This window comes from Parasteatoda tepidariorum, chromosome 3, assembly GCF_982258835.1.
Source record: "Parasteatoda tepidariorum strain Cologne lab strain chromosome 3, Ptep-v5.0, whole genome shotgun sequence".
Taxonomy (NCBI): Eukaryota; Metazoa; Arthropoda; class Arachnida; order Araneae; family Theridiidae; genus Parasteatoda; species Parasteatoda tepidariorum.
The window spans coordinates 120,991,336-121,015,979 of record NC_141757.1 but is presented as its reverse complement, the minus strand read 5'-3'; the positions used below and the strand labels follow the sequence as shown (position 1 = coordinate 121,015,979).

At 28.6% G+C, this 24,644-nt stretch overlaps 2 protein-coding genes across 3 annotated transcripts in view; both read right to left on the bottom strand.

Moving 5' to 3' along the window:
- Positions 1-362: 362 nt before the first annotated feature.
- Positions 363-24,644, bottom strand: part of Cog7 (conserved oligomeric Golgi complex subunit 7) — a 43,155-nt gene continuing 18,873 nt past the window's right edge. For both annotated transcript variants that reach the window (XM_016073489.5, XM_016073490.5), the window contains 6 exons: positions 23,619-23,946; positions 20,249-20,376; positions 12,293-12,373; positions 3,409-3,523; positions 1,819-1,950; positions 363-660 (listed from right to left, as the gene is read on the bottom strand). In XM_016073489.5, the coding sequence (XP_015928975.2) occupies positions 494-660; positions 1,819-1,950; positions 3,409-3,523; positions 12,293-12,373; positions 20,249-20,376; positions 23,619-23,946 (951 nt within the window). In that variant the 3' untranslated portion in view covers positions 363-493. The remainder of the gene's footprint in view (positions 661-1,818; positions 1,951-3,408; positions 3,524-12,292; positions 12,374-20,248; positions 20,377-23,618; positions 23,947-24,644) is intronic.
- On the bottom strand, positions 6,083-9,707 carry LOC147814253 (uncharacterized). Its single transcript, XM_087160008.1, has one exon. The coding sequence runs from the start codon at positions 8,439-8,441 to the stop codon at positions 6,159-6,161; it is 2,283 nt and encodes a 760-aa protein (XP_087016134.1). The 5' UTR covers positions 8,442-9,707; the 3' UTR covers positions 6,083-6,158.

Here is a 24,644-nt window from a genome sequence, read left to right as displayed (position 1 = left end):
ATACCGAAACTAATAATACAAAAATAGGAAATAAACATATATTTGGTGTCAAATTATAAAACTTAAAAAATAGATTTTTGTCCTAAATTTAATATTTTATGAATGCATTATTAATTATTAGGCAACATCTGACTTTATTAAAATTTCAAAAAACATTCAAAGAATAATATTTTGTTTTTATCTGTCATACATAGATTAAAAATAAAAACTTAATCAAGAACTTAATTTTAGATTAGATAGTTTAGATAGACACTTCAAAATTATTCGATAACATGTTTCAGAACAAACATTATTAATATTAGATAAAGTATTCAAAAAAAAAAAAATTGTTTTAAATAAAGTTAGTAATAACACAATCTACAAACTTATAAAAGGCAGTTTATTGTGAATTTGATAAATATACACACAGTAATACCATAACAAGGTGAGTAGATCTGTTTGTATCATTATATAAAAAATAGTTTCAACAATAATAGAAGTGTATTAACTATATTTAATTTCTGTTTTTTCTCATTGCACTTATTTTACGCACAACTTGAATAGGTTTATTCTTTGCTTCTAATTCATATTTATCTGGTGCAGCTTTTAAAAGTGACAACAAATTTTGTAAATTAGTTGATGGAATTAACCCCAAGTCATCCAATACATCACAGAAATAACCTGAAATCAAAACAAAAATTTCGATTTTTTAGAACAAAATGTTTATAGATAATTTACTCCAAAATAATAGTTGAAATTACAATGTTTCATACACAATTTTTGTGCCCAATATCTTTTAACTGCTCTAATTTTTTCAAATTTATTCATAGATAGTGTTTGCTTAAAGAAAAAAAAAAAAAACAATCTCTTTAAATCTAACACACAATACATAAGGTAATATAAGGAAATTTTTAAAAAAAAGCTATTAGCTAAACAGGTTTAGATGTTATAAAATTCAGAGAAATGTTGCTTTCACTTAAATAAAGAAGGCATTGCAACTTTGGCATAAATAACTCAAAACCTAATGACCACAAAGAGGGGAAAGTAGACAGCTCAACATCAATGTTATAGAATGCGAAATTTTGAAAAAGTTGAAATTTTCAAATTGAGAACCTGTTATAGCAAGTTGAAGTTTAAATTATTTTCTTCTAACTAGACTTAAATTAAGTAGGTTTTTTTTTAAAAAAAATATGTTTTACAAATTGTTTCCTGTTGCTTTTATATAAATTGATTAACTCAATTTCTCTGAAATGTTATATAATACGTTTTTTTTTTACTATTTTACATTAACACCAATTTTAATTAACAACTTTTCAATTTTACAAAAATGTCAGACATTTTAATTTTTTTTTATTCTATACTATGACGCACAATTCAAAGCTAAAACAATATAGTTATCATCAAATATTTAGTTGAACTACACAATAACTAACAATTTAAAAATTCAATTCTCCCAAAGTTTCAAAGTTATTTTAAAAATTCATCAACAGATTGTGCTACTGATTAGCAAAAGCAATGTAACAATTCTGTATGTCAGGCCATTCAATTGAAATATTTGCATGAGAATTTATGAATTTTGTCCTAAGATTGCACAACGTTATTTCCACAAATGATGGTTATTTTGTAAACATATTGTTATGTAGTTTTCATCACTTAGCAGCACCATCTGTTGACACTCCTTGTAACTGAGTCTGAAATTTGGCTAGAAGAATTTTGTTTCTGAAACACATATTTTTTTACCAGTAAACCATATATTTTTATTTCCTTCCGTTTATCTTTAATTGATTTCTCAAATTGACAGTCATTTTTAAACTGTACTTACTGTAAAACTATACTTACTTATATCAGTCACTAACTGGTTGGTGGCATTATTTGTAATGTGAGATATCATCAATATGTTATTACAGTAGCAATCAGTAATTTTTCGAGCTAAGCATTCTAATAAATAATCAGCCACATTGCTGGAACCATCTAAAATAGTCACAGAATTTTAAAAATAGATTACGTAAAGTCACAAAACAAATATTGATACATTAAAATTCATATCATTAATCATTTTATCAGTTAATTAGTTTCATTTAAAAAATATATATTTATATATGACTAATTGATTACAAATTTCAAAAAAAAAATAATATTAAAAGATTTATAGTGTAATCAAATAACAAGCATCAATAATACATGATTGATCAAAGTTCAATGTTAAATTAAAAAGAAGTCCACATCTAAAAATGATTAAGTACTGAATGTAAAACTAACTTGTATTATTTAAATTAACAAAAGGCATGATTTTCTAATAAAAAAACTGATTTTTAAAATATTTTGTATGCTTCTATTTCATGTAAATTTTGGTGGTCGCTGTGATAAAAATATGTTTCAATGTGTAATCTAAAACTAATTCCAATTTTTACTTTAACAGCGGTATTTTTTTTTTTCCTAACAAAAAAATGATTTTTTTTTGCATGCTTCTGTAGGATACAAATGTCACTATTGGCTATATCATCATCAACCGGCTTGTATTTAACTCTTTGTTTCTATGTGATAAAAATATGTTTCAATGTGTAATCTAAAAATAATTCCTATTTTTACTTTAACAGCGGTATTTTTTTTTTCCTAACAAAAAACGGATTTTTTTTGCATGCTTCTGTAGAATACAAATGTCACTATTGGCTATATTATCATCAACCGGCTTATATTTAACTCTTTGTCTCTATGAAACAAGAGGAGAAAAACAGTTTTAATTGCGTATACAAACATGAAAGTGGGAATTATTTTTTTACTTTTTTAAATGCTTTAGCTTTATTATTTTAGTTTCAAATTTTGTTATTCGACATTTGCAGCCTCTCATACATAACAAATCAAAGAACAATTAAAAAAAATTTTTAACACATTTTGATTTTAATTTATTTATAAATTTAAGCAACTTAAAATTGTTTAGAGAAATAAGCAATTTCAAAGTTAATTCATAATTTACATTTGTATTAAATACTGAAATTTAAACTGAAATGATATTAATAAAAATAAAATTAAAATTTTATAAAAGTAATATTTCTGAATTTCCATTAAATAAAATATGCAGTATTTTATCAGTAATGCACTTCAATATAAAGGTATCTAAAAACAATGTAATTTGTCTGTCACAAACAGTATCTTTTTAATCATAACTATTCATAGAATTTCTTTTATTAGCTATTTATATAAAATAGTTTCTACGGTGACATACAAAATATAGTCTTGCTTAAATTAATTTCTGTACAAAGTAATGCTCTTTTTTTTAAATTATCTATAACTGTTGTAAGGGATTTATCCTTTCAAAAATCATGATGAAAAAGATCTTCACATATTCATGTTATTTGTGATAATCACATGCAATTAATTGTCCTCTTTTAAAAAGGGCATGTTACATAGCATGGATAAACAATTATTTACCTTGTTCTGAAACATGAGCAATATTACTATTTTTCAGAGCTATATGCAAGGCTGGATTATCTCTTAGTATAAAAGGCTCAATATGTTGTGGTATGGTCATCAAATACTGGCCAACCTACATAAAAATACAAAGAGCAAAATGTTCAATTATACAACAAAGTTTTTTGGGAGAAATAAGAATTGCTGTCTGCGTGAACATCACAAAGACTGACTTTATTTGTTTCTTTTTATTTGTATGTTTTTTATTTGTTTAACTTTATCTAATGTTGTTTCCTAAGCTGATGCACTTAATCCTGCATCAATCTTGATTTTTTATGGTCTCTGAAAAATAAAAAATCCTACGAAGCTAGATTCTCAAAATAAAATAAATATAAAATGTTCTAAATCATACTTTAATTATTGTCAGACACAACCATTGATGAGTGCATAGAAGGGAAAAAAAATTTCAACTTTGAAAACTATGTTAATTCCAGGGCATAACTTTACTGAAACATCCCTGCTAAGCACTATTTTTCGGTTGACAGGGTATCCGCGCACATGGAAAGTCATGAAATGTCATGATTTTAACTATTTTTAAAAAAAATCATGAAAAGTCATGGATTTAGGTAGCCGAAAAATATAATTTTTAAAATGGAATTTACCCCCCCCCCCCCAATTTCACGGTGTTCCGAAAATCTGAATTTGTAACAAAATCCCCACTCACAGTCATATTTGATTAAAATATAAAATGTTTTTTTTTTCGTGTTCTTTAAAAATTATGGTGATCCTTCAAAAAATGAAAGTAAAAACATTTCTAGAGCGAATTATCTTTTAAACTTCTGTGATTTCAGAATTTTTGTTATTATTTATTTTTTTATTTTATCAATTTAAAATTCTAGCTGCAGCAAGCCAGTCATTGGTGAATTTTTTCATTTTTTATTCCAAAATATGAACAGAAAAATCAGGAGTATTTCTTTCCCTTCCGATGAACAAGAAAAGTATCTTTAGAATGTAATTCTGCAGAAAAAAAAGTAAAAAAAAAAATAATATTTGCTTTTGTATTTTGTCAACTATTTTATAACTCTTTCTTTACTCTGTTTTTAAAATTTAAAATCTATAAATATGAAGATGCAGAGTATAACAGTTTTGGTTATACCTATCATTTCAATAAATGTTATTATAATGTTTTTTTAAATTTATTGGCGTGTTTTTGTCGGAGAAAATAGTCTTCTTCTTCTTCATCCTTATCCCCAAAATTAGCAAGGCTAAACAATGTCCATGAAATTCATGTCCCGGAGGAAGTCGGCCACCAAAAGTGGGTTATTTAGTATGTCCCTTTTGTCCAGACCAAGACAGTCCAGGATATGCTGTGGAGAAGCCTGCATGTTGTGGCCCCTGGGGCAGTTTGGGAAGATTTTAACACTACCCTCGAAAGAAAGGGACTTAAGGTGGTCGCTGATAAGCCTGGTAAGTGCCGTCTGGTTCTTGCGGTTGCACCGAATGTTGAGTGCACCTCCTGGACGGGTGCTCTGGTACCAGTGATGTTTGGGGGGTATGAGCATAGCCACCGAGAGTCAAGGCCTCTCAGTAGATTTGTGACGTCATCCTCTGAGGGGCTAGTGAAGCATAAGATAACGCGGTATTCAGATTTGTATTAAGAGAAAACTAAAGTAAATACTTCAAACTTTTGAGCCACGTAATATATTTTTGCTTTAGTTAATTTAATAGCACTTAAAAAAAATGTAAGTGGTGAATTTTTAGCTTTTTAAGATATGTTTAAAGTTATAATTCTATAAAATGAACATGTAGGACTTCTTGATGCTTTTCAATAGAAATGAATGAATAGAAATGAAATTTAATAAGAAATTTTATACTTTTAATTTTAAAATCTTGATTCCTCATAACTATTTTTAATATCAAAAGAATAAACCTTATTTAAGTGTATAATTTATTATTTTCTAATGTGTAATTATACATTAGATTTAATCATATTTGAAAATAAGAAATGATACATTTTAATCATGAAACGGATGCGAGACAAATAAAAATATGTTATATCATGGCAGGAAAGAGACAAATAAAGAAATAATAGTTTTATTGGCACATTTATAAAATTTTTAATTTACATACACTCTTCCAGACTTATAAAATAAACATAAAAATGGGAATAAAATGAGAATAGTACATATAATCTGGAGCAAACTCAAAATTTATTCATCCATAAGATTGCAAAAATCTAAATTTAAATTTTATTTATTTATTTTTTTAAAAAAAAAAAAAGAATGTTTCATGTTTAGTTTTAATATAGATCATTATATGGTAGTTCAAAAAATTAAAAGGAAAATAATAACATAATAATTTAACAATATTTTTTTTTGTTGCCAGATTTGTACAAAAATATATTACAAGGAGGAAATATTGATTGGATAATTATAGAGAAAAATAACATATTCTAAGAAAATAGAGAAGATTCTTGAATATGGACGAACTACATTGAATATTAATTAAAAAGTTGTCTCCTTATTATTTTTCAAAATATACACACTCGCAAGTAACGGCAGATTTTTAGGTTGGTTAGCTTCGTGGAAAAAATTTAAATGTCCGGGTTATATATATATATATATATATATATATATATATATATATATATATATAATTAATATTTACCAAAATTTATACTAACTTTATACGTAAATTTATCAAAACATAATATATTTGAAGAAGAAAATTTTTTTTAGCATTTTTATGCATATCTTTATTGAATATTAGTTTTATTTCAAAGCACCTAGTTTTCTTTTTTTCTGTTTTTCAGCAATTTTTGATTGTTTGCTTATTTCGTGTTTATCATTCTTTTCTCTGCAATAATTGTTTAAAAATATATTTGTTGAAGACCACAAAAGAAGTTTAATTATTTTAGACTCATTGTGCCCATTATCACAACAATCATCCATTAAATTTTGTGACTCCAATAACTTTTCAGATAGTTCAATGGCAAGTAATCTGGGATTTTCACATTTATTAAAGTCTTCTTCATACTCATAACACAATTTTTTTATAACTATGTAATTATATAATATAACATTAAAACAACCAGGGGAAGGATATAAAAGTTTACCTCTATCTAAATTTAAAAAGTAAGTATTATTACAATTAATTTCAAGAGATTTATCAACTGACAATTCCTCTTGACAAATAGCGCATTTTAATTTTTTTGAAGTAATGTAAACACAATATCCGGCAATGTATAGTAATGCACCAAAAAATTCTTTCACTGCATCAATATCATTATTTTCGACTGACAAATCAGGATAAAAAGAAAATACAGCATGTTCCTCAAAATTATCCGGTTCAGACTCAAAAGAAACATCTGTAATCAAAATTTTACCTTGAGATTTAGACATAATATTTAATTTCATTAATGATTGCATTCTTAATTTCTTTTCCGATTCATATAGCTGCCTAATCGATATGTGATAATGGCTTCCCGACATTTGACGGTATAAACCAAACCTGCTTTCCAAATGGTCCGTTTGAAACTTCCCTGGTAATATATAATTAAGTTTAAGCTCGTCTTTACAATATGAGGTTAATTCTAAAATACCATTTGTTGTTATTTTGAGGGCTGAGTGTGTTTCCTTGGTAAACATACCTGTCGTACATTGCATTTGTTCCCACGACTCTAACCAATCTAAAAAATCTTGCAAAAATATATACCTATCATCATCATCAGAAATAGTTAAAGGAAATTTAAATTTATCATTATTTCTTGTACCAGCATTTGGAGTTTTAACATTCATAATCTTCCACCAAGTTAAAATTATTTTTATGAATAAAGAAGTGTCTTCATAGTGTGGAATATCATCTTTTTGGCCCACCTCTAACAATGCATTTTTAACAAAATCGTTAAAAATTTGTAATACCAGCCTCACATTTTGTCTCTCTAAGCTAGAAGGAGAAAGTGCTTTTAATGTGAGTTTAAAGCCATATTTGGCGAGGTTATTTAGTTCAGAATTGTGAAGCTTCTTTAAGGACGTAAAAGATGCTGTGTGAATTGTTTTATTTGTTAATTTTGGAAAACTAGGGAAAAACATGCATTTACCTTCATTTTTTTGATTTATCCAATTATTTCTGATTCCTTTAAGTTCATGAACAGAGTCAATTAAATAAAACAATGGTCTGCTAAAATCACAAGGATGAGGATAAACATATTGTAGCTTTGGACGGTCTAAAAACTGAGACATTGCTTTTCTATTAATAGAATTATTATCAGTTATAACAGTGATTAAAAAAAATCCTATGCTTTCTAATTTTAATATTACCTTTTTAATCATATTATGTAAATCTAAATAATTAATGGATTTTACGGGCCATATATAAGCAACATCCTCGTAGGAAGATGTTACACTCTCTATCATGAAGACATGCGCTGATGTTGCTAATGTATCATTATTTTGTGACAAACCAACAATATTTCCTCCTTTGTAATCCAAGAAAGGTTTAATGTGTATTTCATCCAGTAAAAGGGCGATAGTTTTATCTGAAAGTAATAAATGAGGAATTTTTTGTTCCAAATAATGTAAAAAATATTTTTCTGTCTGTTCTAAATTAGGAGAGACATTACTGGCATTACATATGTTTCTAATTGTAGATGGATGGGGTAGGATTAGATTTTTACTATTACGAATAAAAAGATAAGCATGAGGCGACAAAGTATAAAGTAAAGTACAAAATATTAACATTTCAGGTGAATATGACATCTTTTTCATTGATTTGAGTGAGGTTTGCTCTCTTAAGAATTTAAAAAGCTGATCATTCTTATTAAGTTTGATTAAATTTCCAAAAGCATTTTCAATTATTTTAATATTATCATATTCTAAATTTAAATTTAAATTTTTACATTTTTGAAGAATGTCGGATAAAATATTTAGGTCATTACATATCAGGGGGACATTGAAATTTCCAATTTTATTTTGCTTGACATTAACACAAAATACGTTGACTTGTAAATCTGCACTCAAATGTATGGCATATTTTATTTGAGGCACAACATCCATATTTATGTGTATGAAGAGAATGGAGTCTTTTTTAAAAATTACATCCCAAAACTCCCCTAATTCTAAGAAATCTAATTTTGATTTTAATTCGTCAAGCGAGGAAAATTTTATTCTTTCAACGTACTCTGATTTAGTCGAAATGCTGTCTTTTATTGCCTTGATAAACGTTTCCTGTTCTTTTCGTATTTTTTTATCTTCTAAACTTAGTCGATTTCTTTTTCCACCACCATCTAAGTATCTGGGATAATCTGGAAATACTGATGGAATGGCATCCAATTTAAGCCTTTTAATTTGCAATGGGACCACAATTTTCCGGCCCAATTTTTCATCGAATCCATGGGCTTCTCTTATAAAATCTTCATCACGAAAATGCCTTTCACAAACCTTGTCAAAAAAGGACAAAATTTCGTCAATGTATTTCACAAAATGAGGGAGAAAATGATACAGAACGAAACAGTTTCAGGTACGAGTTTTAAAACGAAATTCAACATATTAAATAAAATATATTAGTTAACAGAACTGTCCTGAATTGGTACGAAATGTTAATTTGCAGCAATATTTAATATATATATTAAAAACTTTTGTTGATAATAAAAAAAAATGTATTCATTAGAGATGTTAGTCAATTATTAAGGAGGAATAAGAAAACGTTATCGAAATCTGCCTAATTACTTTTATATAAAAAAGCCAGTGTACAGATTTCGATAGTTTTCATTTTTATTTGCCAGCAATATTTGTGGAATACACTGTATATAAAAATGTGAGAAAAAAATTTTTTACAAATAAAATTTCAATTTTCAAAACTTCAGAACACAACCAGTACGTAATGCAAACGAAACTACTTTTTCATTTACATTACACACATAGTCAAATGAAAAATCAATTAATTTTCAAAAATTAAAAATATTGCTCAAATGTTTTAAAAAATTAAAAAATTTTATACAATTTTCCCAATTTTTAAAATTGCAAGTTTCAGCAACATTTAAAAAAATTATTATCAGCACAATATTTACTACCGTAAATCTGTGCAATAAATCTGATCGAATCTATTAGAACGATTTCTACGGTTATGTGCAAAACCGAAAAAAAATATACATATATATATATCGAATGCACGCATGTAACATGCTTTGAAAGGTTTAATAATTTTCAAAACGCCCTATTTTATAAAGTAAATTAGGCTGATTCTAAAAAAAAAACTATTACCTTAACAGAATTAGGATTCAAATAACATGCAAACACCAAAAAAGCATGTACGTGAAAAAGTTTTCGTTTTTGCTTTAAAAATTACAGTCTTTTTGTCAAAAAATGCACATTAATTTATAAAAATTGTAGTCAAAGATAAATATTTTTCAGAGTGTTATTTGAAAATTTTATTCAAGCAATAAATTATTTTTCAACACTTTTGGCAATCTTTGGGTAATGTGACGCATTAAAATTAAATTACAATATTTAATAACAAATTATAAAATAGTAAAAAAAAAATATGTAAGGCAACAGCATAAGATAACACGAAAACAATTCATCTGTATTCGAAAGATTCATAACATATTTAGCATGAACATACAAAACTTAAAATGGCTAACAATGAATTAAATTCCTTTTTTATTAATATAATCTAATGTATCGGAGTTTTTTTGCCTTCAAGTATGAATATTTATGAAATTTTACTCATATGATCGTAAGCTATCGTTAAGAATAAATAAGCTTCAAATGCCAATCCACATTGTTATGAATTTTCTTTATTTTAAAAGTATAACTAAAGCTTTTTTGCTATTTTTTTTAAATAATACAAATGTTAACTCTTAATGACATCTTATATTTGTTTATATATACATTTAAATACGACAAATGATGTTTAAATTTGTTTTATTTCACGTCTACGAGTTTTGCAAAAGTACGAATATATTGCTAGTTTCATATTCTAAATTTTGCTAACAATAAACAATACCTTAAGCAATATAATTCTTAAATACAACTTATTTCATTATTTAGTTAAAAAGCTTATTATTAAGTCTGCAAAAAGGAATATTAAAACATAAATGCTAAATAACACTTACTCGACTATTAACGGTTATTTGATAACTGTCTCGTTTGATGGAATTAATCCATTTTTTTTTAATTTCCTCACATTTTGGAAACCTAAATACGGATACTTTAGGCCCATTTTTGTAGTTCCCTTTACATCTTGGAACTACACACGTAAGGGGCATTGTTAAAAGCTGTAAAATAATGCAACATATATTTTTTTGAAATCGTTTAAAACGACACACCCGGCGAGCAAACGATACTGCTATTTAATGAAGAACAAATATTTGAAATTGGCGGCTAATCGCATATCCCCACAGTATGTGACGTCACTAAAAGACCTTGATGATCTCAGCGGCCTTATTTCTCGGTGGCTATGGTATGAGCCAGGAAATATTGTCTTCTTTTTTCTTTTTTGATGCCAGTTCCATGAAGGTGAGTGAATTTGGACTCATCAAAGTTTCTTCTGTCCCCTCCTTAGCCAGAGTGTCGACGATATCATTGCCCAGAACTCAAATGTGAGAAGGGATCCGTTGGAGGTGGACTTCACGCAATCGCGAGAGGATTTTAAGTTTGTGCAGGATTGAAGCTCCTGTTTTGTCTCTTACCTTCCTCCAATGCGATAAGTACTGTATGGAACTGAGACTGTCAGAGAGTATCCAGATGTTATTGTGATCCTGTAGTGTTAGAAGAGAGTCCAGGGCAGTATCAATAGCAATAAGTTCACTTCTAAAAACTGAGCAGTAATCAGCATTCCTTTTAGAGATGGAGAAAATAGTAACTTCGTTAAGTCATGAAAAATTCTTGGAATTAATCATGGAAAGTCATGAGTTTGAAAATCTAAAATGTAGCAGATACCCTGGGTTGAGTAAAATGAAGAAAACTGGTTTTGTAGTCAGGAAAGCCTACATTCAGATTAAAATTCATAAAAATCCGGAAGTAATGTAAGTTTTGTAATTAGCTTTTCCATAAGAGATGCCATCCATATTACCTAGTTGATAAATCAGTCTCACAACTATACTAGGATGCTATAACTTTTTTGCAGATATTTTTTTGCTGTGGGTGCAATCACTCTTCTTTTCCTGATCGGATTTGCATATTATTTGGCCTCAGGTTAATAATCACTGCATGTCTTACAGACATTGTAAACTGCATGTCTTCAAATCCTTCGAAATTTGTACATGCTCACATTCTTTTATAGTTGTCAGCAAACAAGACAACCATCACGCAAAAAATTTTTAACGTGCAAATGTTCATGCCGTTTGGTTATTCGACATTTCAGTGTGTTCCATTTCCCAACATTTTAAAACTGTATGCATATATTAACCAATTTAAGTTTCTTTGCTATTTTTTAAGAGTTTACATCTCCAAGAAATGATGAACGTGAAAATTTATGCATCAGTTGAATTAATGTAACAACTGTAAAATATTTGGTGGTTGGAAGACATTTGTAATTTGTTTTAATTGAAGAATGAGAGTTTCAGCTTTTGTGCCAAGTTTCCTTTTTAAAAAAAAATCTTTCCATTTATTATTTTTTTAAACTTAATTTTCAATCACTTAAAAAGATCGTACAAATTGTATAAAAAAAAAGAGAGAGGAGAAAAAGAAATATGCAATACATTAGTCCTTAATTTATAATTGCTGACAGAATAAAAAATAACAAAAATATTTCAATTAGATGAGCACCACTTTTTAGTTTTGCACATAATCATCAAGCAGCCGTTCTAATAAAATAATAATAAAAAAATTAAGAAAAAAGGTATAAAAATTCTGTCTACCAGGTAATTTTCAATTTTAAAATAACAAATGCTTTCTCTACGTACCTCAGTAATGTATTCTTGCGGAGATAAGCTAAACTGTGGCAAATCAGTTACAACTGAACCAATAGTTTCTTCATTCCAAATCTGAAAAAAAGAATTACATTATTTAAAAAATACACATAAACCAATAAAAACAACTATATATATATATATAATTATCTTTCATTTTCAAGATTATACTATTTTATTAAATGATATTTACCCTGAGGAATGTGGTATTGCTTTTATGATGTTTTGCTACTTTTATCTTTGCTGCACTGCTATAGTTACTTTAAGTTTTAGTTTCTTTTTCATAAGTTTTCACCTGCCCTTAAATAATTTAACCAAAAATAAAAATAAAAAAGAAATAGCAAGTATAGCCCTACTTATTTTGTGATGGTGGTAACAGCCAATAAGAGTGGAGTATGCTTTGGGGGCTTGGTTAGAGGAGGGGAGAGAAAAGACAAGGACACACATGGTTTTGGAGAGCTGAGGTTAAGATACAAAAATATGAGGATCCTCAACAGCTAAGTTATATTATAAAATTTTCTATCACCCCCATAATTATTTTTTCTTGCTTCGTAATCATGATGATAATATTAATTTAAATTTTTTGGATTTGGGTATTATAAAAGTTGAAAATATCTGCTTTGTTAATTTATACGATAAAAGAAATGACTTTAATTTTAATATTAATAAACTAATTACTTGGAATTCTAATGTTTCTAGGAGCATCTATTTGAATACCACTTTTAATGAAATGAACATAATTAAAAGAATTTGTAGTAATATTTATTTATCCAAAAAACAAATCGATAAACTCTTTCAAAATTTGACAAAAAACAATGGATACCCAACTAAAGTAGGGTAAACCAACCAGTGAAGGAACACTACCCAGTGAAGGAACATTTCATATAGATTGATTAAAAATAAGAATTTGAGAATTTTTCTTTAGATTGATTGGTAACAATAGCTTACTGCCAAACAATAGGAAGTCATCGAGCAATGTTTTAGAATGCCTGGTCAAATAGACTTCTCTGAAAAAATTTTTGAATTTGTTATTATCTCTGCAGCGACTTTACACATTGTCGACTCCCGGGCACCTCCACTCGCCGCGGTTTTATTTGTCAACTGTTTCACCGCCTTATCTAGTAACCCTCACTCAGAGGCAACCCTACGCTCGCCGCAATACAGCACTCGCAAAAGTCATAAACGAATCTTCGCGCTCATGGTTATTTTTAAAAGTTGCTTGTTGAATTAAGTTAAATTTATCCTCGTTTAAGACTAGAAAAATTCAAATAACGAGATCAAAATACTTCGTCCTTCTATAAAGAAAAAGTTACATACACACAATTATTTCAGTTAATTACATACATATTTCGGTTAAAAAAATTTTCAAATAGAAACTATTCTTGTAAATTAAATGAAAATCTGGAGTAATAAAATATTTATATCTTCAGAATAATCAATTTCTTATGAATATCTTAATTAATAACCAAAGTCTAAAAAAATAATCCCCTATATAAATCATCACATTATTAAGTGTACATATTTTTGAAGATAAAAGTATTAAAAAAAATTTACGCAGTTTGAAAAATAATTATTTTTATTTCCTTTATTTTTACCAGGTTTTTTCAATTGTTTCTATTTTGGAAAAAATATGTATTCTTCAAAATGCTTACAATATCTTAAAAAAATTGCATATATTTTATACTGAACAACTTTTGATTGACAATATTTTCTTCATAAGAGAGTCCTTAAAAAAATTTGAAAATATTTTCATTAAATTTGTTCAAATATTTTCTGTAAAATGCGTGCTATTATGAAAACAAGGAGAAAAAATATTTCTAGTAAAGCCATGACATAAAGAAAGAAATCTAAGACATATTCACTACTATTTTCGTATAGTTAATTTATTTTTTATAACATCAAATCATATTTATTAAAACTTAAAGTTGTGGCTGCTCAACTTTTTTTAATGTTTCTTAAATTTGTCAGGGAAAATTCCGATATTTTCCATTTTTCTTGCTTCTATCACTATTATTTGTATATATCTGAAATTACTCACCTTCGTTTTAATTGTTTCCTAATTAATTTCATCATATATTTTGCTATATATATTTATCCTTTCATTCTATGCTTCATTAATTTCATAACTTATCCATCTTGTAACTTTTTATTCATAATTTTATAATAACTTTAGCTTATTAGATTCTATAACTCAACAATTGATCTATATATTTTATAATTTCTTTATTCAATTTTTGGGCTTCTAAATAAGATATGGAAAAAATACTATGAAAATTATTACATTTATTGTCAACCTAAAATTAGGCCTTTTTTTCCTCCTAAGTGCGAAAACACATTTACTAACTTAATGTAACGTTATTTAACACGATTCATCTATTTTAATAAGAACGATTCAAAGAAAAGCAGGACCAGTAAAAGTGAAATGTGTATTTTAATTTATATTCTGCTTCAAAAATGAGACAAAAGAGACACAAAAAACTTTTCTGTTATTATTTAATAGTATTCATTAGTCTTTAAAATTCCAAAAGAATTTTTAAGTTGCTGGAATCATATAATAGTCTCATTTGTAGCAACTTGTTTTTTAATTTTTTTTCACTCAATAGCTTTTATTGTATGTAATTTGCTTTAAAAGTTCAAACATTTATTCTTAGATTGTCATGCAGTCTGTGTGTCTGAAAACTGTATGACCTATTTTATTTTATTTGTTCCTTGCAGAATGGTAATAATTGTTTCTTATTTGGTAATAAAAATCTTACTTTTGCTGAGATAACTGATCGCAAGAGTTTTGTTTTATTATAACATCGATTAATTTTTTTGAGAAAAGTGTAAGTCCTCAGCCTTTCAACCATATTGCTTTAAAACTACTTTCTTTATTTAAAGTAAATTATTAAATTAAAATATTATTAAGATTCTCTTATTTGACTCAATATCTTGTCTTTAATGAATCAGAAATAAATAAACAGATTGTCCTTATATGATATGAGTTATGATATGAGAATGTCAAAGTTGATGCTTACTGTTTACATTATATTTTTATTTTACAAATCATAAAAAGTTTTCTTTAATCAAAATTGTGTTCACCTCATAAATATACTTTAACTGCTACAAATTTTTAAGTCCTGGCTACCAAAGCTGTGGAGTTGGCTAATACGTATGAAGGAATTTATCGTTTGGGACATAACATTTGCAAAAAAGTGTCAAATCAAAAGTACACTTGTTTGGAAGCAAATATTATTCGCACTACAAATGGGAATCATTACATCAAATTTAATCATAGATATCAATGTCAGAAAAGTAAAAAAGAATAAATTCATGTATAAAGCTGACAGCAACAATCTCCTCATCATTACACGTATATAAAATGAAAATGCTTAAACTCATAAATTGTGTAGTTATTTAAATTAAAGGTTTTAAAAACTAAACAATAAGGTACAAAATCCTGCTGCATTATTGAATATTGCGTCCACATGCTTGATAAAGACACCATAAATTATTTGCAATAAATTTATAAAAATAATTATAAAGCTATATTCTACTCATATATCCTACACCCACAACAGAACTTTATCCTAAAAAGGATATAAAAAAGTAAGAAATAAATATGTGTTTCAGGAAGTCCGAATAAAAAGAGAATAATAATACACAAAAACTTTTAAAGCAGCTAAATTTATTCACACCTCATGTTCAGTCATGCGTTCTTTAAATCGTATGTCGCAAGTGAAACATGCGCGAATTAATATTCGAAGATTTTCGCGAGAAAATTTGAAACCCGACTTGGCGAATGTAACATTGGCGAATTTCAAAATACGGTGCCAAAGAAGTGCCCGGGAGTCGACAATGTGTAAAGTCGCATCTCTGCAACACCTTCCTTCTTTGAAAAAATTATAAGGTGAGTGTTTGTATTTATATGTTTGAAGTGGAATTAATTGCATGTAATAGTTTTATTTTTCTCTCTGTGAAATGGAGAATTCAAAACATAGTTATTGAAGTTAAGTTTTAAATTTTTTAAGCATCATAGCATAATAAAATACTGAGATAAGGGGATGTTTACTCACTGCATCACCAAACGATGAAAAACCAGTAAAGGAACAAGTGTTCCTTTACTGGTTTTTTTTTCTAAGTTAATGAAAATAAAAGATAAACTTTAATTTTCTTGCACCTTTAGTGATGTTCTGCATCAAAAGTATGTTAAAAATACGAAAAACAACTTCTAACCATCGAGGGAACAGGCATGTTCCTTTACTGGGCATAGATATCTTAGTGAATGAACAGTATGTGTTAATATGTTGACACTTTAATTTTCAATTCATGATTACAAAAAAAAGTTAACGTTTTCCAAGTATTTATATGCTATAATTTCAAGAATAGGCTTGTTTTTAGATATTTGTATGGCATATAAATTCATAAAGAGCATTAAAAAATAACCAAAATTAAGTGTTCCTTTAATGGGCAATTTTGTGTTCCTTCACTGGTAAGAGCTGTTCCTTCACTTGGTCTTCTTACTACTTGTTATTTGAACCTCCAAAACTTTAAAACAATATAGTGTAAGTTCTCTACAATTTTTTTACATAATTTGCAATTAGTAACAAATATGTTGACACTGTAATTTAACTAAAATTACGAATTTTGAAATTAATATGATTTTTTAAAAGGCAAGCGAAGCTTAAGTGTTCCTTCACTGGTTAGTTTACCCTAATAAAATTTTATATAAAATCATTGGATTAATCGTATATTTTTGTGGATATATTTACTAAACATTTTCTTTGTTAATTTATATAATTTTTCCATGTGCAAATCCATTTCGGGTAAATCCGTGGTCAAAATTATTTACTAAAAAATTTCCTTTGTTAATCTATATAATTTTTCCACATGCAAATCCATTTCGAGCCAATCCGTGGCTAAAATTATCTACTAAAAAAAATTTTCTTTGTTAATTTTTATAATTTTTCCATGTGCAAATCGATTTCGGGCAAATCCGTGGGTAAAATTATTTACTAAAAATTTCTGTATTAATTTTTCCATGTGCAAATCCATTTCGGCCAATCCGTGTTAAAATTATCCACAAAATTTTTTTCTTTTCTTTGATAATTTATATAATTTTTCCACGTGCAAATCCATTTCGGGCAAATCCGCAGCTAAAATTATTTGCAAAACATGCAATTTATGTTTCTCTTTTCTATTTTTTCTTAAATGAATATTTATTTTCTAATATTATTTATGGTCAACTATTTAAATTATCCAGTATAATATTACCTTGCGCACATCCATTTCGTGCCCATCCTTGGTAGCTAACAAATCAATGCACAGCATAACAAATCACTTCAGCAATGCAGTAAGAACGGCACTTTAAAATCCTCCAGTTACGCTCAATTTGCGCTTTAGTTTTCATATTTTGCAATCTGGCAATCTTGTTGCGAAAATATTTTTAAATCATTCTTGAAAAATTTCCCGTTCATGTAAGTACATCTGATTTCGCTACTCGCTTTATAGTTTTTGTTTTGTTTTATACTTTTTTTTCTTTTTCTTTTCTTTTCTTTTCTGTTTTTACGTGATATTTTTACTTATTGTGTTCTATTTTATTTGTTGTAATTTTTGTAAAAAAGTTTTTTTAGTGCTCCTCACACTATTGTATTAATATATTTTGCTTTGGCTATATTGATACAATATCAGAAAGCACTCTTTTTTGCGGATATAATCGTGTGGGCTGATGAAAAGATTATATCTTTTATTTTCCGGTTTTTGTAAAAAAAAAAATAAAAAAAAAAAAAAAACAATTCTTAATTTTTTTTATTTTTAAATCAGTTATTTTTTTATTTTTTTCATTATTATCCCCCCCCCCTTTTGCATATGTCTATAATTTTCCTTTGTTTTATCTTCATTTTGAACTTATATATATAGATATATATGAAGCGGTCAATGTTAAAAGGTATGTAACATAAAAGGAGTATGTAACATTTTTACAAAAATAAGTTTTTTGTTGGTTTTGAAATATCAATCACTGATTATGAAATACCGAGTAATTTTCTAGACTGTCTAAAGAAGATAATTCAACAATTTGGTAGCAATTAAAACAATATATATAATATATATATATTCAAAGTTTTTCATTTTGATGTTCCCCTTAAATATTTTATTTTCAGTGTAAAGTGAACACTTAGTTCTAAATGCTGTAATTCCACAATTTAAATTGGCAATTTATAAATAATAAACACATTTTTCAAATAGATTGGTAGGATAGGATGAAAATTTTGTCAATAGGCAAATTAAAAAACTCTGTGGTGTGTTCAACTCCCCTCTGACCTAATATAATGGAAGTGTTATATACACTCCTCAAAAGTGAAATTGCAACACCAAGAAATAATGCACGTAGCGTCATGCAAATTTCAGGAGTGATAGTAGTGAGATGGATATGCCAATGATTAAATTTGCGCACGCATCTGATCACGTGGTACGCATATTCGGGCTATAAAGGCCAGCAACTTTCCCTTCTCATAAACGGCATCTGAGGTTTTGTGTAGCGTTTGCGACTTTTGAAAAAGCGCAGAAAATGCCTCTGAGACGTCGGCGAGCTCAATACCATCAGTTAACGACCGGGGAACGTGACCGTATTATCGAACTCCATGAACTTGGTTTGTCGCTTCGCGCAATAGCAACTCGTGTTGGGCACAACGTGAGTACCATCCAACGTTGTGTCACACGATGGATGCAGGAAGGTCTACGTGCACGCCGAAGAGGAAGTGGTGCGCACAGGTGCACGTCACAGCGAATTGACCGGCGTATTCGCCAGTTGACTATTCGAGACCCTTTCTCCACGGCACGTCCCATCCGAAGCCGGTTGCCTTCAGGAGCAAGTGGATCTGTGCCCCCCCAAACCAAACGCAACAAATTGCATGAAATACAGTTACGTGCAGTACCAGCAACAGGGGTACCGTTGACCGCTTTACACAGGGCTAGACGCCTGGCGTGGTATCATCGTCATCGTACCTGGACCATCCAATGGCATCGGTTATTGTTCACGAATGAATCTCGTTTCTGTCTGTGGAGAAATGAGGGCCGGCGGCGACCCGGAGAACGCAACGAACCAGCCCATTACGCCGACCGTCACAACGGTCCTACAGCAGGCATCATGGTTTGGGGTGGCATAATGTTTGACCACAGAACGCCCCTGGTACACATTCACAGCAGTTTGACAGCGGGCCGCTACGTCACACTAGTTGTGTATCCCGTTGTTCTGCCCTTGTTGCAGGACGCACCCAACACAGTATTCCAACAAGACAATGCCAGGCCGCATGTCGCACGGCGAATTCTTAATAGCCTGACTGGATTTGACATCCTTCCCTGGCCGGCAGCCTCTCCAGATCTGAATCCCATAGAACACCTATGGGATCTCATTGGACGTGGCATGAACTGAGGACCAATGGCGCAAACCATCGATAATCTGCATACAGCAGTGGATGTGGCTTGGCAAAGGTTACCTCAGGCAACCATCAATGGAGTCATTGATAGCATGCCTCGCCGGATTGAGGCCTGTATAGCTGCCCGAGGTGGCCACATTAGATATTGAATAAATTGCTTTATAATGATTTTATTAGTCTGTTTTTTTAATCATTTGCATATCCACCTCACTACTATCGCTCCTGAAATTTGCATGACGCTACGTGCATTATTTCTTGGTGTTGCAATTTCACTTTTGAGGAGTGTATATAAGAGTTTTATTTCAATGCTTAAATTATTTTTAATATGTCATATCTAAGAAAATTGTATTATGTAAAATTTGGAGCTCAACAGCTAACTGAAAAAGTAATTGCATTTTTGGCATAACAAGAAATAAAAAATCTTTTATCATTATGCTTGCAGCAGAACTGTAATTTTGTAATACAGCTTGCACAATTTTACACACTTGTTTCATTTACTATTTGTATTCAATAAATGAAACACAACACAACTTACTTTCATGTGAGGAACTGTATTTAAATGAACTTGAGCTTGTTTAAGCACTAAATCAGGAATTAAAGAGCCAATCTCACTGCACAATTTTTTAAAAAGAGATAATGACTTTTTCATTGGATCAGTTTTTTCTAAAAGATAAAATAATGTTAATGAATAATAATTGGGAATTATAAAAGTCACAATTTTAAATAATAAAGTAAATATATACACATATGCCTTTCATTTGAAATAGAATTAATTTGTTTTCTATACATTTTTGAGTAAGTTGCTTTAAATTATTAAACTATGACCAAATTTCACTTGAAAAGGCAAATCATGATTTTAAATGTGAAAACGGTATTTATTTTATCATTTTACTTTTAAGAAATTAACATACCACCTGCACTCAAACGAAATTTTCATAACACTCTGAATCTATTCAAAAGAAATTTTCAAAATCCTATGCCATATCTGTTAAAATAGAGCCGAGAGGGGAAAACTGTTTACATGTTCAGAATCAACACACTTAATAATAAATGTTAATAGTATTATTAAGAAGAATAAAAACTTTGTGATGAGGAAAGTAAAACACAAAAAACAATAAAAAAACTCACAAATATATCATAATAAAATAGTTAAAATAATAATGAAATAAACCAACTGGAGACAGAAACTTGTACATATATTATAATAGGCAGTTATAATAATAATTAAATAAACCAACTGGAGACAACTTGTTGGCACAGCTTTCGTATTAAATAGGCTGACATGCTGAAAGAGGGAAAAAGAAGAAAAAGCATACAAGCTTAGATGGTACACTAGAGCATCATCTTTAGTGCAAAATAAAATTCCAGTGTATTTTATCAGTACCTAACTTAATAACATTATTCTATACAAAACAAAATTATCATATTTAGCACAAGATGATACTCTAGTGTTACATCAAAACTGGTAAGCTATTTCAACAACAGTTTTAATATGTTTGTAAATTTTAATGTTATTTTCTTTTACAAGTTCAAATAAGATTACAAATTCTAGAAAGCAGCACTAACCATTTTTTGTAAAATCACATTATTTTTTTTTAAAACTAAATTTTAAATTTAGTGAAGTAAACTAAATTTGGCAAAGTTGATCTAACATATAAGAACTGTTTGCACACTTGAATAATTGCATCAAGCATATTTAAACTCAGTTGAAAGACACAGTCATCAAATCGAGTGTTTGGTTTGTTTAATCTTTATGTAATATTTTCTCAGGTAGTACTCAAACAATTTTCATCTTAGAATCTCACCATTTCAATGATCATGTAAGCATTACAAAGCAGCACACACACTCTGTTTTTAATAGTGAATAAAATGATAAAAATATAGTGATGCTTTGTTTTTGAATATTCCACTATAACACACTTAATAAAATCATAAGAAACAATAATATTTAGATATGGAATATAAATTTTTAAAACATATTTATAAAAAATAATTATAGTAATCTGCTAGAAATCGCTTTCACTATACATTTTTTTCGAATAAAAATTAAATTAATAAAAGTTTGTTTATATTGTTTGTTTATTTTATTCATCTTAAAAACTGCTGATTGGAATAGACATGTAAGTATACTAAAAATAAGTGTGTAACTTACAAATCTATTTTTAAAGGGAAACTAGACTTAAATCATAAAGCCTAATGTTATTTACAGATACATACCATGGTTTTTTTAAAATTACAACAGGCAGATAAGCCTAGTATTATTTAACGAAGTTATGATAAGTCTAATACAGATTTATTTGTGTTTTTTAAAATTTCTAACATTCATCCTGAAAAATATCCAAATGAGAGTTGGATATTAATTGAAAAAAATAATCGCTTCAATTAATAGCAAGAACTATAGCCACTATTGAGATTCCGAACTCACCATGCTTAGCATTATTAGAAAAACACATGATAGTTCTGACAATAATTAAATATAAATATAAAGATATATAAATATAAAATGGCTTATATGAATATAAGATGCAAAAAATTTAAATACTTTAAAAGCCTGAGAATTGCAAATGTAAGAAATAAAAATAAGCATTTTTAAACAGCCTTAAAAACAGTTTTTAAGAATCAAGAAGGTGTTAACATGTAACAGCAACATGGTGCCTAACTAAAGTTCTGTATAAGATTAGAGTGGACTAAAATAATTTCACAAGTGCTCAAAATATATTTTCCCTAATTCCTTTTAACACATTGATGCATGTAAAAAGTTGTATTTTTACCTGCAGTCTTTTCCACATTGCAAAACCGGTTTTTCCATGTTATTAGATAGGGAGATAGTGTATTGGGGAGAATTGCTCAACCACTCGTGGGTTAAGATTTAAAAATGTTGTTTAAAATTTTAGAAGTGCTTCTCATGTAGGAACCTTGGAAATTAAAGATTTTCCGGTTTTTTCTCTTTCAGATGCGAAACATTTTCTTGACTTTTACAGGGGTCTGAAATAATTCCTTGATTTAGATTGCTAGACACCTGTAGCGAATCTGAACAAATGTAAAGCAGGTGATAAGAATAGTAGGAACGCTGGCTAGCGAAAATTCAGTGTAGTAAATAATTAACACTATTACAAGCAACAAGGAAGATTTGAAAAAGAATTTTTTGGCTCTTGAAGAACAAGCAAAAAGAAAAAAGAGGGGGGAGGATTTATATTTTAATGCTGCAAATACAAATATATGTCACCTACTTATAGAGAGATTAGAGGTTATAAGTTTGAAAAAACTTACAGCTATTACCTACTTCGGATAAGAAATTAACATTAATAATGATATCACATCAGAGGTGTGAAAAAGAATTATTACATTTAATAAATGTTTTTATGGCATAAGAAAATATTTAAGATTATATCAGATTAGTAGGAAACTTAGTTCATGCTTTAAAAATGCCTAATTTAATCTATCCAAATTTATGCTTCGGAAACATGAACACTGAGTTAGAAAGATCAGGAAATACTGGTGACTTTAGAAAGGAAAATCTGTGAAATAACCTAAAAAGAATACAAAACGATGGAATGTAGTATAGAAGAACCAATTAACAACTTTATAAGAGCCATAAAAAAACCAAATATTGCGAAACTTATTAAAATACAAAGTTTAAAGTGGGCATGACATCATATCTCCTCAGATTGGAAGAAAACTGAAAAGTCAAAAAAGTAATCTTAAGGTGTAAAAAGAAGACCAATGCTACAATATATTGATTGCCTTGCAAGAGATCTTAAAATTAAGAACTAGAAAATAAGAGCATCAGAAAGGTCAAATTGGAAATCTGTTCTTGAGGTGTCCATGATTACCACACCTTAAGCAAAATTAAAATAAAACTGATTTCTTGAGACTGTTTATTTTATATAACACCTGATATTTACCTTCTTGCAATAGTGAAATCATTTGTTGCAGTTCTCTTTTAGCTGAGGAAGATAACAAAAGGTCATCATAAGCATGAAAAAGATTTAGAGAGGCATTGTCATCAGCTGAATAATACCCTAATTTGCGTCCAATTTCACGAATGTTTCTTATGTAGAGAAGTTGAAAGTTTTCCAACTGCATCAAAGCTTCCCCTACAGTTTGGGTGGCTTGTAAAGATTGTTGGAAAAGTGACCAATCATCTATCAGAGATTTTTCTGGTACATTCATATTGCTTTTAAAGAGACGTACAAGGCCCCTATAGCTTTTGGAGTACTCAGATAAAAATGCCTGAAATGCACAATATATTTCACTTTTACAGACTACTTTCAAAACAATGGCAAATATTAAAAACTGCAAACCGATTGCAAGCATTATACAAAAAAAAAAAAAATTTTTTTTGTTGCTTAGTATTGTGAAACATAATACAAAAATAACTACAATAGATCATTATACGTGTTCAGGGCTCAACATTTTTTTAAAATGTTTCCTCAATCAGAAGATTAATCATTAACTATTAAAGATGTCCTTTCAATTATTGCTTTTCTTGACAAAAACTAGTTTTAACTTGTTATTCCATGAGAAATAGTGTGCATTAAGGAGAAATTTCTATACACACCTGCCCAAATGTTAAACAATTGGTCGGTTAATTTAAATATTAAACCAATTCTTCATTTTAAAAAAAATACAATAAATTTAATAGACATACAAGAAATTACAAATATGCTTTAAGAAAATTAACTTTTGAAGAGGAAAATTCCATGATAGCAGAACAATTTTCAGAGCAAAGGAATTTTCTGTTTTGGTACTGCTGATAATGTTTGTGAATAACACTAAACCAGCTGCCTGATAGTAACTTTTCAATTCATGATGTGTTGCACATTATATCTATCTGAACAATGTTATCTTTTCCATGCATAACTTTTGATGTTATGAGCTGAAATGAATTATTGAATGATGTGGTTAGATCTTTTATTATTTTAGAAATA

What these genes read in the sequence shown, in the direction of transcription:
- LOC147814253 (XM_087160008.1), bottom strand. Translation starts at nt 8,441, where the DNA reads ATGGATGTTGTGCCTCAAATAAAATATGCCATACATTTGAGTGCAGAT.